This window comes from Coregonus clupeaformis, unplaced genomic scaffold, assembly GCF_020615455.1.
Source record: "Coregonus clupeaformis isolate EN_2021a unplaced genomic scaffold, ASM2061545v1 scaf0106, whole genome shotgun sequence".
Classification (NCBI taxonomy): domain Eukaryota; kingdom Metazoa; phylum Chordata; class Actinopteri; order Salmoniformes; family Salmonidae; genus Coregonus; species Coregonus clupeaformis.
Genome location: NW_025533561.1, coordinates 713,358 through 730,284, shown reverse-complemented (window position 1 = coordinate 730,284; position 16,927 = coordinate 713,358). Strand labels below are relative to the sequence as shown.

The following is a 16,927-nucleotide window of genomic DNA, read 5'->3' as shown; positions in this document are numbered from 1 at the left end:
ACCCTGTGGCACCCCCATAGAGACTGCCATAGGTCCAGACAACAGGCCCTCCGATTTGACACACTGAACTCTATCTGAGAAGTAGTTGGTGAACCAGGCGAGGTAGTCATTTGAGAAACCAAGGCTATTTAGTCTGCCAATAAGAATGCGGTGGTTGACAGAGTCGAAAGCCTTGGCCAGGTCGATGAAGACGGCTGCACAGTACTGTCTATTATCAATCGCGGTTATAATATCGTTTAGGACCTTGAGCGTGGCTGAAGTGCACCCGTGACCAGCTCGGAAACCAGATTGCATAGCGGAGAAGGTACGGTGGTATTCGAAATGGTCGATGATCTGTTTATTAACTTGGCTTTCGAATAATTTCGAAAGGCAGGGCAGGATGGATATGGGTCTGTAACAGTTTGGATCTAGAGTGTCACCCCCTTTGAAGAGGGGGATGACCGCGGCAGCTTTCCAATCTCTGGGGATCTCAGACGTTATGAAAGAGAGGTTGAACAGACTAGTAATAGGGGTTGCGACAATTTCGGCGGCTAGTTTTAGGAAGAAAGGGTCCAGATTGTCTAGCCCAGCTGATTTGTAGGGGTCCAGATTTTGCAGCGCTTTCAAAACATCAGCTGTCTGAATTTGTGTGAAGGAGAAGCGGGGGGCATGGGCAAGTTGCAGCAGAGGGTGCAGAGTTGGTGGCCGGGTTAGTGGTAGCCAGATGGAAAGCATGGCCAGCTGTAGCAAAATGCTTGTTGAAATTCTCGATTATTGTAGATTTATCGGTGGTGATAGTGTTTCCTAGCCTCAGTGCAGTGGGCAGCTGGGAGGAAGTGCTCTTATTCTCCATGGACCTTACTGTGTCCCAAAACTTTTTGGAGTTAGTGCTACAGGATGCAAATTTCTGTTTGAAAAAGTTAGCCTTTGCTTTCCTGACTGCTTGTGTATATTGGTTCCTAACTTCCCTGAAAAGTTGCATATCGCGGGGGCTATTTGATGCTAATGCTGTACGCCACAGGATGTTTTTGTGCTGGTCAAGGGCAGTCAAGTCTGAGGAGAACCAGGGGCTATATCGGTTCTTAGTTCTGTATTTTTTGAATGGGGCATGTTTATTTAAGATTGAGAGGAAATTACTTTTAAGGAACAACCAGGCATCCTCTACTGACGGAATGAGATCTATATCCATCCAGGATACCTGGGCCAGGTCAATTAGGAAGGCCTCCTCGCTAAAGTGTTTTAGGGAGCGTTTGACAGTGATGAGGGGTGGTTGTTTGACCGCGGACCCGTTACGGACGCAGGCAATAAGGCAGTGATCGCTGAGATCCTGGTTGAAGACAGCTGAGGTGTATTTAGAGGGTATGTTAGTCAAGATGATATCTATGAGGGTACCCATGTTTAAGGATTTAGGGTTGTACCTGGTAGGTTCGTTGATAATTTGCGTGAGGTTGAGGGCATCTAGCTTGGATTGTAGGATGGCTGGGGTATTAAGCATATCCCAATTTAGGTCACCAAGCAGTACAAACTCAGAGGATAAATGGGGGGCAATCAATTCACATATGGTGTCCAGGGCACAGCTGGGGGCTGAGGGGGGTCTGTAGCAAGCGTGAAGGATCTGGAGAAGGTCTGTATGGAGGAGTGGGCCAAAATCCCTGCTGCAGTGTGTGCAAACCTGGTCAAGACCTACAGGAAACGTATGATCTCTGTAATTGCAGATTCCGTCTCTCACAGTTGAAGTGTACCTATGATAAAAATTACAGACCTCTACATGCTTTGTAAGTAGGAAAACCTGCAAAATCGGCAGTGTATCAAATACTTGTTATACATCAGTAGCATGTTGAGCAGACTTAATACACGTTATACATCAGTAACATGTTGAGCAGACTTAATACACATGTTATACATCAGTAACATGTTGAGCAGACTTAATACACATGTTATACATCAGTAACATGTTGAGCAGACTTAATACACATGTTATACATCAGTAGCATGTTGAGCAGACTTAATACACGTTATACATCAGTAACATGTTGAGCAGAATTAATACACATGTTATACATCAGTAACATGTTGAGCAGACTTAATACACATGTTATACATCAGTAACATGTTGAGCAGAATTAATACACATGTTATACATCAGTAACATGTTGAGCAGACTTAATACACATGTTATACATCAGTAACATGTTGAGCAGACTTAATACACATGTTATACATCAGTAGCATGTTGAGCAGACTTAATACACGTTATACATCAGTAACATGTTGAGCAGAATTAATACACATGTTATACATCAGTAACATGTTGAGCAGACTTAATACTCATGTTATACATCAGTAACATGTTGAGCAGAATTAATACACATGTTATACATCAGTAACATGTTGAGCAGACTTAATACACATGTTATACATCAGTAACATGTTGAGCAGACTTAATACACATGTTATACATCAGTAACATGTTGAGCAGACTTACTACACATGTTATACATCAGTAACATGTTGAGCAGACTTAATACACATGTTATACATCAGTAACATGTTGAGCAGACTTAATACACATGTTATACATCAGTAACATGTTGAGCAGACTTAATACACATGTTATACATCAGTAACATGTTGAGCAGACTTAATACACGTTATACATCAGTAACATGTTGAGCAGACTTAATACACACGTTATACATCAGTAACATGTTGAGCAGACTTAATACACATGTTATACATCAGTAACATGTTGAGCAGACTTAATACACGTTATACATCAGTAACATGTTGAGCAGACTTAATACACGTTATACATCAGTAACATGTTGAGCAGGCTTAATACACATGTTATACATCAGTAACATGTTGAGCAGACTTAATACACATGTTATACATCAGTAACATGTTGAGCAGACTTAATACACGTTATACATCAGTAACATGTTGAGCAGACTTAATACACATGTTATACATCAGTAACATGTTGAGCAGACTTAATACACATGTTATACATCAGTAACATGTTGAGCAGACTTAATACACATGTTATACATCAGTAACATGTTGAGCAGACTTAATACACATGTTATACATCAGTAGCATGTTGAGCAGACTTAATACACATGTTATACATCAGTAACATGTTGAGCAGACTTAATACACATGTTATACATCAGTAACATGTTGAGCAGACTTAATACACATGTTATACATCAGTAGCATGTTGAGCAGACTTAATACACACGCTATACATCAGTAACATGTTGAGCAGACTTAATACACACGTTATACATCAGTAACATGTTGAGCAGACTTAATACACGTTATACATCAGTAACATGTTGAGCAGACTTAATACACATGTTATACATCAGTAACATGTTGAGCAGACTTAATACACATGTTATACATCAGTAACATGTTGAGCAGACTAAATACACATGTTATACATCAGTTGCATGTTGAGCAGACTTAATACACACGTTATACATCAGTAGCATGTTGAGCAGACTTAATACACACGTTATACATCAGTAACATGTTGAGCAGACTTAATACACACGTTATACATCAGTAACATGTTGAGCAGACTTAATACACACGTTATACATCAGTAACATGTTGAGCAGACTTAATACACATGTTATACATCAGTAACATGTTGAGCAGACTTAATACACATGTTATACATCAGTAACATGTTGAGCAGACTTAATACACGTTATACATCAGTAACATGTTGAGCAGACTTAATACACATGTTATACATCAGTAACATGTTGAGCAGACTTAATACACATGTTATACATCAGTAACATGTTGAGCAGACTTAATACACGTTATACATCAGTAACATGTTGAGCAGGCTTAATACACATGTTATACATCAGTAACATGTTGAGCAGACTTAATACACATGTTATACATCAGTAACATGTTGAGCAGACTTAATACACGTTATACATCAGTAACATGTTGAGCAGACTTAATACACATGTTATACATCAGTAACATGTTGAGCAGACTTAATACACATGTTATACATCAGTAACATGTTGAGCAGACTTAATACACATGTTATACATCAGTAACATGTTGAGCAGACTTAATACACATGTTATACATCAGTAGCATGTTGAGCAGACTTAATACACATGTTATACATCAGTAACATGTTGAGCAGACTTAATACACATGTTATACATCAGTAACATGTTGAGCAGACTTAATACACGTTATACATCAGTAGCATGTTGAGCAGACTTAATACACATGTTATACATCAGTAACATGTTGAGCAGACTTACTGCATGTCTTTAACTAGTTCATATTTAAGCACAATGTTTGAAGCAGCAGGCTGGTGTTGAATGAATATATAGATATGATAGATGTTTTAATACATCTCAATGTTAAACAGATGTAATACCACAGTAGCTACTGCAACAAGCTGTACAGACTTACTGTAAGGATGTCATTCTGTCCTGCCGAGACGACCTCTCTGGAGAACACATGGCCAGTTTTGGGTTCGATGAAGTACCTCCCCTGCTCGTCTCCCCCTCGATGCTGTAAGAGACCTCAGCGTTGGGGCCCGTGTCTCTGTCAGAGGCGATCACTCTGTAGATGGGCTCTATCTTAGCAACCCCCCTCCTCTCTGTTGGTCTTTCCCTCTCTGACCTGTCCCTGTCCCTCTCTGGGAGCTGGACCTTATAGATCTTCTCCAGGAACTGTGGGGTGTTGTCATTCTCATCCTGCACCCTCACCACCACCCGGACAGCGGTGGACCTGGCTGGGACGCCTTTGTCTGTTACTGTGATCTGGGTGTGGGGGAGGAGGGGAGGGGTCATGCAAGCATTAGGTGTCACTTTTACAGTATGTTAGATATTCATATTTTGATTAATTGGACATTGATTTCCAATAGGATTACACTACATATAAAAGATGTTCACCTCCAGCGTATCTCCCTCTTGCTGCTCTCTGTCCAGTTTTCTGGAAGTGGTTGTCACCAAACCTGTCAGGACATCCATCAAACACAGACTGTATTAATACAGTCATGATCTACATGTAAGATACTCCTGTGTTCTTGCAAAACTCCCATTTGCATCACTGACAATGTGAGTTAACGTTATTCAAAGCAAATAAACATGGGTATGTTTCAGAGGCATACTGTAGAATGTTTCTGTTTTGTACTCAGTACATGTAGCTCCACCCAGCCCTGAGGAGCTGGAATAGACCATCAGGCATGTTCTACTTTATATATGGTCCTTAAACACTAGGCCATAAACACAGGTTTTTTTTACACAAATTCATGCACATAAACCCAAAGAAATTAACCACTTCCATTACAACCAGTTTGTGCCATCTTCTGAGGAAAGGAAAACGGTTCTGTTTCCCAAGACTTAACGGGATGCTTGTTAGGTTGAATGTGGAGGCTCCTTGCCCATTGAAACCACATAAAAGATGGCTGTTTTGTGTGCTATGTATGATTAGCAGGGGGGAAAAAATACATTTTGTAACCCAAGCCTGTTGATAGCATAGCATTATGTTAGTTATTACATTTTAGCAGACGCTCTTATCCAGAGCGACTTATAGCTTGTGAGTGCATACATTTTCATACTGGCCCCCCGTGGGAATCGAACCCACAACCCTGGTGTTGCAAACGCCATGCTCTACCAACTGAGCTACACAGGTTATGGATGGGGAAAGTCCACAACAACATAGGGCTGGGAAGGTTCTTGATTACTACTTGACTTAACAATGAAGTAATTAAATAATGACATAATGGAAGTAACTCATTCTTCTCAACAGTTATAGTATAAAATAAATAAGCCAAGAGGGAAAATATATTCTAATACTGTAGCTAAGGATAGGCCCCGTGTAGCTCAGTTGGTAGAGCATGGCGTTTGCAACGCCAGGGTTGTGGGTTCGATTCCCACGGGGGGCCAGTATGAAAAATGTATGTACTCACTAACTGTAAGTCGCTAAATGACTAAAATGGAAATGTAACCTATGATAGGTCTACAGACTACAGTAGGACTGTCTGGAAGTTGTTAGAGGAGGTATCCATTTCCTGCTTGGCTGGATCTGTTCTCCACAGGGTCTTTCTTTGTAAAAATGCTGACATTGTTCTCTTCAGAACAAAAACTTTGGTAGCTAAAACCTGATACAGTTTGCGTCCCAAATAGCACCCTATTACCTACATAGTGCACTCCTTTTGATCAGAGCACTGGTGAAAAGTAGTGCACTATATAGGGAATAGGGTGCTATCGGGGACGCACCCACTGGCTGTGTGTGCAGTGGTATGAAATTGATTGATTTACAGTGAAACCCTGTTGGCTGGGGACACAAGGGCTTTCTCATGGGCAGTAAACCCTGTTGGCTGGGGGCACAAGGGCTTTCGCATGGGCAGTAAACCCTGTTGGCTGGGTGCACAAGGGCTTTCGCATGGGCAGTAAACCCTGTTGGCTGGGTGCACAAGGGCTTTCTCATGGGAACAACAGAAAGTAGTGTAGTGTTAGAAATAAACTAAATGACATGTTGTGGCCATCAAGCTCTAGCCTGGTCCCAGATCTGTATTTGCATTAGCCAAGTCCTCTGACTGTTTCATGACATAACAAGGAGTTGGCTAAACAAGCACATACAGATCTGGGACCAGGCTCACCCAGCTGACACTGACATGAAACACAGATATATATGCTAGACAGACAGCAACACTGTCTCTACAATGGACTAGCAATGTTACATTTACTTTACAGGGAGTGCTTGCCATAAAACTGCCATAAAAAAGTTCGTACTGAGTGTGATGTCTATGCAAACTGAAAATGTTCATGTTTAAATTAGCCTACTGTGAAGAAATATTCAGGGATGTTGCGCTTGTTATGACATCAAATGGTTTACAGTATAATGAAAAGTACAACACTTTGGCTAAAATCAGTTAAACATGATGACGCAATAATATAGGACAGTCCCACACAAAGCTCAGTCTGTAACAATACAAAGCATAAATATTAACAAATAGTGTTTAGGATCTCACCAGTCTGGTGGTCGATGCTGAAGAATCCCTGTGGGTTCCCGCTGGTTATCTTATAGTAGACCTGGTCACTGTTTCCAGAGTCAGGGTCCACAGCCTCCACCTGGATAACAGAAGAGAAGAGAACATTCAGCAACTCTTGGAGGACAGTGGAAGTTTATAAAAGTGCTTCTTTAAAAGTATGTCTAGAAGTATGGACCTGGATAACAGATACATCATTGGGGGAATTCTCCATGACATCAGGGTAATAGACAGGCTCGGAGGTCTGGGGCGCATTGTCGTTGACATCTTCAACCTGAATAATAAATAATCATACATTTGATTTGTAACACGGATGTCATTGAAAAACAATCGCAAAGTGCTACAGTGTGTGCATTAAGATAAATACACAAGAGGGACATAGACAAAAAGAACACAATTCAACAATAAACTAACCTCAATGTAGACCTCCATAAATGACGACTGAGGCACCACAGCTAGGTCGGTGCCATAGATAGTCAGCCAGTAACGATTGGTGGTCTCATGGTCTAAAAGCTCCTGTGTCTGTATGACACCTGTGAGGAGAAAGAGAAGATGCATTTTTCATGTCAGTCACAGTTTGGGCTGAGCTTCCACTGAGCAAGGCATCACTGGGAACTCTGGTCTCTCACATGGCTCGAGATCCCAGCTCTCTGCTCTCTACTTTACATAGCAAACGTTACAAGCTGAAAGTCCAGACATAAGTCAAAAACATCATTGAAAATGCAAAGTAAGTTCAAGAATAACCAGGTTTTAAATACCTTCTGATAACCAGGTGGCGAATCGCATCTCTGCATGTCTGGCAGACATATCAGTATGGATGACGGATCACCACCTCAAGCTGAACCCTGGCAAGACGGAGCTGCTCTTCCTCCCGGGGAAGGACTGCCCGTTCCATGATCTCGCCATCACGGTTGACAACTCCGCTGTGTCCTCCTCCCAGAGTGCGAAGAGCCTAGGCGTGACCCTGGACAACACCCTGTCGTTCTCCGCCAACATCAAGGCGGTGACCCGCTCCTGCAGGTTCATGCTCTACAACATTCGGAGAGTACGACCCTGCCTTACACAGGAAGCGGCACAGGTCCTAATCCAGGCACTTGTCATCTCCCGTCTGGACTACTGCAACTCGCTGTTGGCTGGCCTCACTACCTGTGCCATTAAACCCCTACAACTCATCCAGAATGCCGCAGCCCGTCTGGTGTTCAACCTTCCCAAGTTCTCTCACGTCACCCCCCTCCTCCGCACACTCCACTGGCTTCCAGTTGAAGCTCGCATCCGCTACAAGACCATGGTGCTTGCCTATGGAGCAGTGAGGGGAACGGCACCTCTGTACCTTCAGGCTCTGATCAGTCCCTATACCCAAACGAGGGCATTGCGTTCATCCACCTCTGGCCTGCTGGCTCCCTTCCTCTGCGGAAGCATAGCTCCCGCTCAGCCCAGTCAAAACTGTTCGCTGCTCTGGCACCCCAATGGTGGAACAAGCTCCCTCACGACGCCAGGACAGCGGAGTCACTCTCCACCTTCCGGAGACATTTGAAACCCCACCTCTTTAAGGAATACCTGGGATAGGATAAAGTGTTCCTTCTAACCCCCCAAATTGTAAAGTGGTTATCCCACTGGCTATAGGGTGAACGCACCAAGTTGCGAGTCGCTCTGGCTAAGAGCGTCTGCTAAATGACGTTAATGTGCCCTTGAGCAAGGCACTTAACCCTAATTGCTCCTGTAAGTCGCTCTGGATAAGAGCGTCTGCTAAATGACTAAAATGTAAATGTAAATATAAAGGGTTGTGTTGGCCTAAAGGGACAAATGTTTTGGCCAAACAAGAAAATATATGAAGACCATTATTGCATCCACCTGGTTACAACATGCAATATATAGTACATTTCAATGCTATAGCAGGGTTAGGGTTAAAGGTGATAATTTTTTTATGGGAAAATCATTTTAAAAAGAAGGAATCTCTTACCACTCTCTTCATCTATGGTGAATACTCCGAGGCCTGATCCGTCCCTTATAGAATACTGTATTTTTCCATCTCTACCTTGGTCATTGTCCTGTGCTGTAACTGTCATTATAGTTGTGCCAATAGGAGCATCTTCTCTCACACTTCCCTTATCCACAAAAGAGGCAAACTGAGGCTGGTGCAGATTCTCAGCCACATCTACTATGGAGATTTCAATAAAACAGGTGCAGGACAACGACTCAGGTTTCCCTTTATCCTTGGCTCTGGCGGTCAGGTTATACACCGGTCTCCTCTCAAAGTCCAGGGTCCTTAAAATACGAACAGCACCGTTTGTTTTATCAACATCAAAGTCTCCATCTCCATCGTCCAGCAGGCTGAAATGGACCTGTCCAGACTGACCTTGGTCAGGATCATGGGCCTGTAGCCAGACCACCACCGCCCCTACCGGGAGATCCTCCCGCACCTTCACGCGCTGGTGGAGGGGGAAAAACCTAGGAGGGTTGTCATTGACATCCTCTAACACTACCTTCAGAGATACTGTAGAAATCATCTGAGGTTCATCAACTGCCTGATCACAGGCCACAACTTTTAGGATAATTGTTGGGTGGAGCTCCCGGTCCAATGGACTTTTAACCTTCACCACTCCCGTCTGGTCATCTATGACAAAGTGATCGGACTCAGCCATCAATGAATACCTGATGATTCCGTTGGCCCCTGAATCTTTATCTGTGGCATCAACCTGAATGACCGCTGTTCCTACGTCTGTATCCTCCCTTATCAGCCAGACGCCCAACCAGTCCTGTATCGACACACTGTTCGAAGACGGCTCCTGAACCAGACAGGACTGGGATGTTCACAAACATTGGCTTACTTGATGTCTCACCATCGTTGGCACTAATTTGTAAGGAGTGAAAGGTCAACCTTGCAGCCTCGCCATCATGTAAAGGCTATTTTAGTGATAACACCCCAGTGTCTGGTGTCAACTCAAAAAGACCAAGGTGGTTACCATCTATGATTACATACTGAACCACTTCCATGTCGTCTGCATCGATAGCAGACACTGCGGCTATCTGCTCACCAACCCTGTAGTATCTTGGTAAGCTCACTTCACAGTCAACCTTCTCAAACAAGGGCTCATTGTCATTGAGGTTGTTGAGTGTAATAGAAACTGGAGTCTCCACTTCACGGCAGAAAGGAGAGCCCCAATCTGAAGCTCTGACTCTGAGGTTGTAAACCCTTGGCATCCTCTCATAGTCCAATTCCCTGGCAGTGCTGATGACACCTGTGAAGTAATCTATGGTGAAAGGCTGTGGTTGGTTTACATTGGCGATGGTGTAAGTAACGTAACCATTCTCTCCTTCATCCATGTCGCTAGCACTGACCGTGAGGATGCTGGTCCCCACTGGCACATTTCCATTGACATTGCCTTTGTAGGACTGTTGCTGAAAAACTGGTGCATTATTATTCACATCAATCACATTGATGACCACCCTGGTTGATGCTTGTTCTTGGTTAATAATCACCTCAAAGTCATACTTGCTGGCACGGTCGGCTTGGATAGCTGCAGTTGTTGTGATCAAGCCTGTGTTTGAATTAATAGTGAAAGGATGGGTGTTCTGTTGGATCCTGGGGTATTTTAAGGAGTATTTTAACATGGGGTGATTTGGCATAGCTCTCACCATTACAACAGAAGTGTTGGACGGGGCAAATTCTGTCAGGTTGACTCTGTAAATGCTTTTTTCAAATGTAGGAGCCCTTACATCAACACGTGGGGATCTCACTCTAATGACTTCAGCTGAGGAGAACTGTGGTGGGCTACCTTTATCCTTGGCCTGTAGTGTAAGATTGCATCCAAAGTGACAACTATCCCAGTCCACATCCTTAATGGCTTTGACCCTGTATTCTTTTCCACCAGGGCTGGTTCTCACTGCCCTAAACTGCTGGAGTGGGTCCCCAGCTACTATACTCAGTGATGCTATCTCACCATTAGGCCCTTGATCATTGTCTTCCACGGTTACTAGAGCGTACGTAGGGTCCGTGTCTGTGTTTGATGGAGCTAAGGGAACAGCTGTGAGGATGGGAGCGTGCTCATTGGCCTGCAGTACCCTGACCGTCAGCATGGCTGTGCTGCTGAAGCCACTGCTCCCATAGAGTTTCATTCCCCGATCTACCGCCAAGACATCCATCTCAAACAGCCTCCGGTCAGCATAATCCAGTTTGGCCATCAGAGTAATCACCCCACTGGTGGGATGAATGGCAAACATATCGGTGTGTTCTCCTTCCAAGCTGAAATAGTACTCTCCATTTGTGCCGATGTCGGCATCGGTGGCGGTAACTCTCACGATGCTGGTTCTGATGGCAGCGTTTTCAGGCACGGAGACTGAGTAGGAGGTTGGTGAGAAAAGAGGCCGGAGATCGTTGGTGTCCAGAACTCGCACTTGAACTCTTGTTTGAGCGACAGCGTTGGTGCTCCATTTTAGTGCTTTGACTCTCAGTGAGTAGTGCTCCTTCACTTCCCTGTTGAGTATAGCAGAGCTGCCTCCTTTGGTCCTAATTCGCAGGAAACGGAAGTCTCCCAGTACATACTCTTCAGCCTTGAATAAAGCCTCTCCATTTCCAGATTCTATTTTGTATTGAATGTCCCAGGATGGGTCTGTGATGTATATTCCCATTTTAATGGGGCATTCTACATAGCTTTTGGCAGCTGAGTTTTCATATATAGTGGTATTGTATAGTGTTTGTGTAAATTGAAATGGTGATGTCTGCTGTCCAGGTATTCCTGAGCAACTCCATAAGATCTGCATAATAACAATTGCTGTGAAGAGCTTTCCCATGTTGGCACCGTACATCAGCATAGCTCCTAAAAAAATGTAATAATCAAAGACTGAAGTGTGAATAAATTGCAGTTGGATGTATGTTTTGAGAACTACTATGCTTAGGTATGCAGCCAATTTAAACCAAATCCCAAAATCCAATTAAACATTTCAAGAGTATCTTAAATAAATCCCACGGCCCACTGTAAGTCGCTCTGGATAAGATAAGATAAGATCCGTCTGCTAAATGACAAAAATGTCCAAATGTAGGATGAAAGAGCACACACACACACACACACACACGCAGGCACTCTAACAGGCATAAAACAAGTCAACTATATAAAACAAGTCAATTATAATTGTCCTGTTACAAGCTACACTTGAGAGGGATAATACAAGTAGCCTACTGTAAATGATTGTCAATAGACTTATTCAATTAATTCACTTCTCAAGTAAGATTTTTAAGCAAATGCCTGTTGGGTAGCCTAAAGCCTTAATTTATAACAGAACAGAATATGCAAATTAACATAAATACTCTGAAAACGATTGCAGGGTAATTAGCCTACAGACAGCCCTACATGGAAACTCACCTTCTCACAACTTTCTGCTACTCAATTAGTTGCGATCATTCCTTGACCTCTGTCAGTCCACTCCCAAAACAAGACGAATTTGAACAGGGATACTGCAAAGGGAATTCAGATTCTGAAGTCATGTTTTATCCTTTAATATCCAAAGGACGATTGTATTTCGAAGTCGTTTGTGAGTCAGAGATTACAGCCCAACTGTTTGCTCCTCACTCCGAATGAGGCGCTCGAGAGCAGCAGCACAGTGTGGATACAGTACGCGCACACTGCAAGAAGTGATGTAATCAAGCTCGAGCGCTCGTTCCTGGCTGAAAAAATTCTGACACCAGTGAGGGTAATAAGAATGCCAGACAATGGATGGAGTTGGCAATACAAGCACTTTTGAAAATGAAATATTGCCTGCCACCCACCTATGAGCTTGCACTGGTAATTGTTATCGAGCAAACTCAAGCTATTTGGTATTTACAGACGGCAGTCAGGTTCGACTTTCCTTTCCTTTGTATTTTATCGGTGTCAAGGCGACCAACAGACACCCATATTGTGTTTTTGCATAAAAAATACCCACAAAAATAAGATATTTACCACAATTAACTGTTTTTCATTTTAAGATTTTCAGAAAAAGTAAAATCTTGTTTCAGGTATAATGAATAGAATAGAATAGAATAATTGCATTTAGATGTTTCTGTTCAGTATCAGGTATATCTGGGCTCAGAGTTACAATACTTAAGCTGCCTGAACTGAATGGTCTGCACCCAGTAATTTCCTGAGCAATTCAACTAAACCCAAGTATTATTCACTTCTGTTCTCAGTCATAAAACCAAGAGAAAGAAAGTAACTGCATTTCATCCTATAAATAATTTCCCTGTGGTGGGGATTTACTGTATGAGAGAGGTAGGGTGTGTTCCAAATGGCACCCTATTCCCTATATAGTGCACTACTTTTCACCAGAGTTCCTATTCCCCTACACTATACAGTATAGGGAATAAGGTGCCATTTGGGACTCAGAGGTACATTATTATAGGTGTTTTCAGGTAAAATATTGTAGGAAAAGGTTAGAAGCATCCTCTTTATGGTTCACAGCTCTTCATATTTCGTACACCTAAATCTTTATGGGACTAAAGGGATTGATTTTGAGCACAGATCAATAGGGGTTAAAGCTGAGAGAATGAAAGATTTTCCATCAAAGATTGAAGAAGAGGAAGAACAATTGATTGTCCATGAATTGGGTCAACTGAATCCAGCAAATTGGGCAAGAGAATTATAATTCCATGGACAAGATTTCTACAGATTATCTAGTAGAGACACTAGAGCCTGTGAAAGTTTGACAGATATTTGTGTAAATTACACTTTTATCTAAAAAACATAATTTATATGATCTGTCAATACAGCAATTGTTCGATCAAGAAATGTAATTAACCTAAGCCGCAAATCATCTTCTGAGCTGGCTAAAGGGTCTTAGTCTAACTAGCTTTGGGCCGGTAAAGGCCAGCTGGACATCTCTCCTAGCTGTTTACAGGGCTCTATCCCAGGGCTCTATCCCTGGATTAAAGAGAGGCCAGTAGATCAGAATATAGATCAGAACATGTTCCAGTGTTCTTCAGTGTTAACTCTGTGAGTCGCCTGGGAGAATACATTTGTTTGACATTTTATCTCATTGGCCGTGGATTTGTATGGTTACTCTCATCAAATGTTGAGAAGTGTTCAGCAATATGCTCCAATGAGAACAGAAAGAAAACATGTTATTTCTGTTAAGGATAACTGATTCGACATGATACAGTATGAGAAAAGCTTAGGTTGTTATCTTGAGATAGGACTTTAGAAACTGAAATACTGGATTCATTTAAAGAATACATTCTTATATACGCTAATCGTTCTGTGGTTATTATATTTTCTTTGCATGACATCTTATCCTTACTTTACCCATTCAATGTATGCACTAGGGTTAATTGTTTCAGATAAAAATTATGAGGGCTAAATTATATCTAAATCATTACCATAGAAATGATTTATTATGTACTTTGATACAATTACCACTATTCCATAGTTCTTGACAGCATTTTCTCTTGGCAATTTTAGCTTGCTTCAAGAGAAGATGAGAGGCCTGTAGAGATGGACAGGGACTGGCAACATGATTACATGATTGATAGATTTTTTAAAGGTTAAACTACTTTATCCAATTATTTGAAGTGCATTAAAACCCCTTGACTCCCAAGTGCTGTTGACTGACTGTTGACTGTGATTTAGATTAGTACCAGCGAGCGTAACTTTTTTTATCTCGTAAAACGTGTGCTTGGTGCACATGTTGATGATGCAGACTCATCAGTGACCCACCAAACACTGTTAAGTTTTAGCTCAAGGTATTACAGTATGGTAAGGAAATTATTAACTGATCTTCTGATGACAAAATACACATTGTGTCAAAACATACAGGAAACAGTGTCAGTAGACAAATTAGTCTCAGGTGGGGCTTGGACAGACAATTAGCATTCTCTCTCTTCATCACTGGAGATTCACAGAGATAAAGGAGAGAGAGAGAGAGAGAGAGAGAGAGAGAGAGAGAGAGAGAGAGAGAGAGAGAGAGAGAGAGAGAGAGAGAGAGAGAGAGAGAGAGAGAGAGAGAGAGAGAGAGAGAGAGAGAGAGAGAGAGAGAGAGAGAGAGAGAGAGAGAGAGAGAGAGAGAGAGAGAGAGAGAGAGAGAGAGAGAGAGAGAGAGAGAGAGAGAGAGAGAGAGAGAGAGAGAGAGAGAAGAAAAGAGAGAGGCTGTCACTGTCAGCATGTCAGGACTGTGAGGACGTGGGAGAACTAACCACAGGGAAATTTTTAGGGATAGTACATCATCATTTATCTGAGTGTACACAATGACAAATGTCCTGCAGTGAGGTCCCTAAGACTGTGTGTGCATGACAGATCTACAGTAACTTCTCCTCCTCATGTAGTCTTCATCTGATGGAATGAACAATGAGGAGCAGATGGGTTGTACAGTCGTGTTCAAAAGTTTTGAGAATGACACAAGTATTGGTCTTCACAAAGTTCGCTGCTTCAGTGTTATGAGATATTTTTGTCAGATGTTACTATGGTATACTGAAGTATAATTACAAGCATTCCATAAGTGTCAAAAGCTTTTATTGACAATTACATTAAGTTTATGCAAAGAGTCAATATTTGCAGTGTTGACCCTTCTTTTTCAAGACCTCTGCAATCCGCCCTGGCATGCTGTCAATTAACTTCTGGGCCACATCCTGACTGATGGCAGCCCATTCTTGCATAATCAATGCTTGGAGTTTTTGTGTGGTTTTGTTTGTCCACCCGCCTCTTGAGGATCGACCACAAGTTCCAAATGGGATTAAGGTCTGGGGAGTTTCCTGGCCATGGACCCAAAATGTCGATGTTTTGTTCCCCGAGCCACTTAGTTATCACTTTTGCCTTATGGCAAGGTGCTCCATCATGCTGGAAAAGGCATTGGTCGTCACCAAACTGTTCTTGGATGGTTGGGAGAAGTTGCTCTCGGAGGTTGTGTTGGTACCATTCTTTATTCATGGCTGTGTTCTTAGGCAAAATTGTGAGTGAGCCCACTCCCTTGGCTGAGAAGCACATGAATGGTCTCAGGATGCTTTACTGTTGGCATGACACAGGACTGATGGTAGCGCTCACCTTGTCTTCTCCGGACAAGGTGTTTTCCCGGATGCCCCAAACAATCGGAAAGGGGATTCATCAGAGAAAATGACTTTACCACAGTCCTCAGCAGTCCAATCCTTGTACCTTTTGCAGAATATCAGTCTCTCCCTGATGTTTTTCTGGAGATCAGTGGCTTCTTTGCTGCGCTTCTTGACACCAGGCCATCCTCCAAAAGTCTTCGCCTCACTGTGCGTGCAGATGCACTCACATCTGCCTGCTGCCATTCCTGAGCAAGCTCTGCACTGGTGGTGCCCCGATCCCGCAGCTGAATCAACTTTAGGAGACGGTCCTGGCGCTTGCTGGACTTTCTTGGGCGCCCTGACGCCTTCTTCACAACAATTGAACCTCTCTCCTTGAAGTTCTTGATGATCCGATAAACGGTTGATTTAGGTGCAATCTTACTAGCAGCAATATCCTTGCCTGTGAAGCCCTTTTTGTGCAAAGCAATGATGACGGCACGTGTTTCCTTGCAGGTAACCATGGTTAACAGAGGAAGAACAATGATTTCAATCACCACACTCCTTTTAAAGCTTCCAGTCTGTTATTCTAACTCAATCACCTTGTCCTCGTCAACACTCTCACCTGTGTTAATGAGAGAATCACTGACATGATGGCAGCTGGGGCTGAAATGCAGTGGAAAGGTTTTTGGGGGGATTAAGTTAATTTTCATGGCAAAGAGGGACATTGCAATTAATTGCAATTCATCTGATCACTCTTCATGACATTCTGGAGTATATGCAAATTGCCATCATCAAAACTGAGGCAGCAGACTTAGTGAAAATTAGTATTTGTGTCATTCTCAAAACTTTTGACCACGACTATACAGTGTAGTAACTGCATGGCCTGGAGTGACAGACACACCCTCCATCAA

The 16,927-nt window shown here is 42.6% G+C and overlaps 1 protein-coding gene across 1 annotated transcript in view; it reads right to left on the bottom strand.

Moving 5' to 3' along the window:
• Positions 1–11,839, bottom strand: part of LOC121558065 (protocadherin Fat 1-like) — a 34,060-nt gene extending 22,221 nt beyond the window's left edge. Inside the window, 8 exon segments of the mRNA XM_045213363.1 lie at positions 4,441–4,535; positions 4,538–4,793; positions 4,926–4,987; positions 7,010–7,109; positions 7,206–7,301; positions 7,442–7,560; positions 8,988–9,756; positions 9,758–11,839. Coding sequence (XP_045069298.1) covers positions 4,441–4,535; positions 4,538–4,793; positions 4,926–4,987; positions 7,010–7,109; positions 7,206–7,301; positions 7,442–7,560; positions 8,988–9,756; positions 9,758–11,839 — 3,579 coding nt within the window.
• Positions 11,840–16,927: the final 5,088 nt, after the last annotated feature.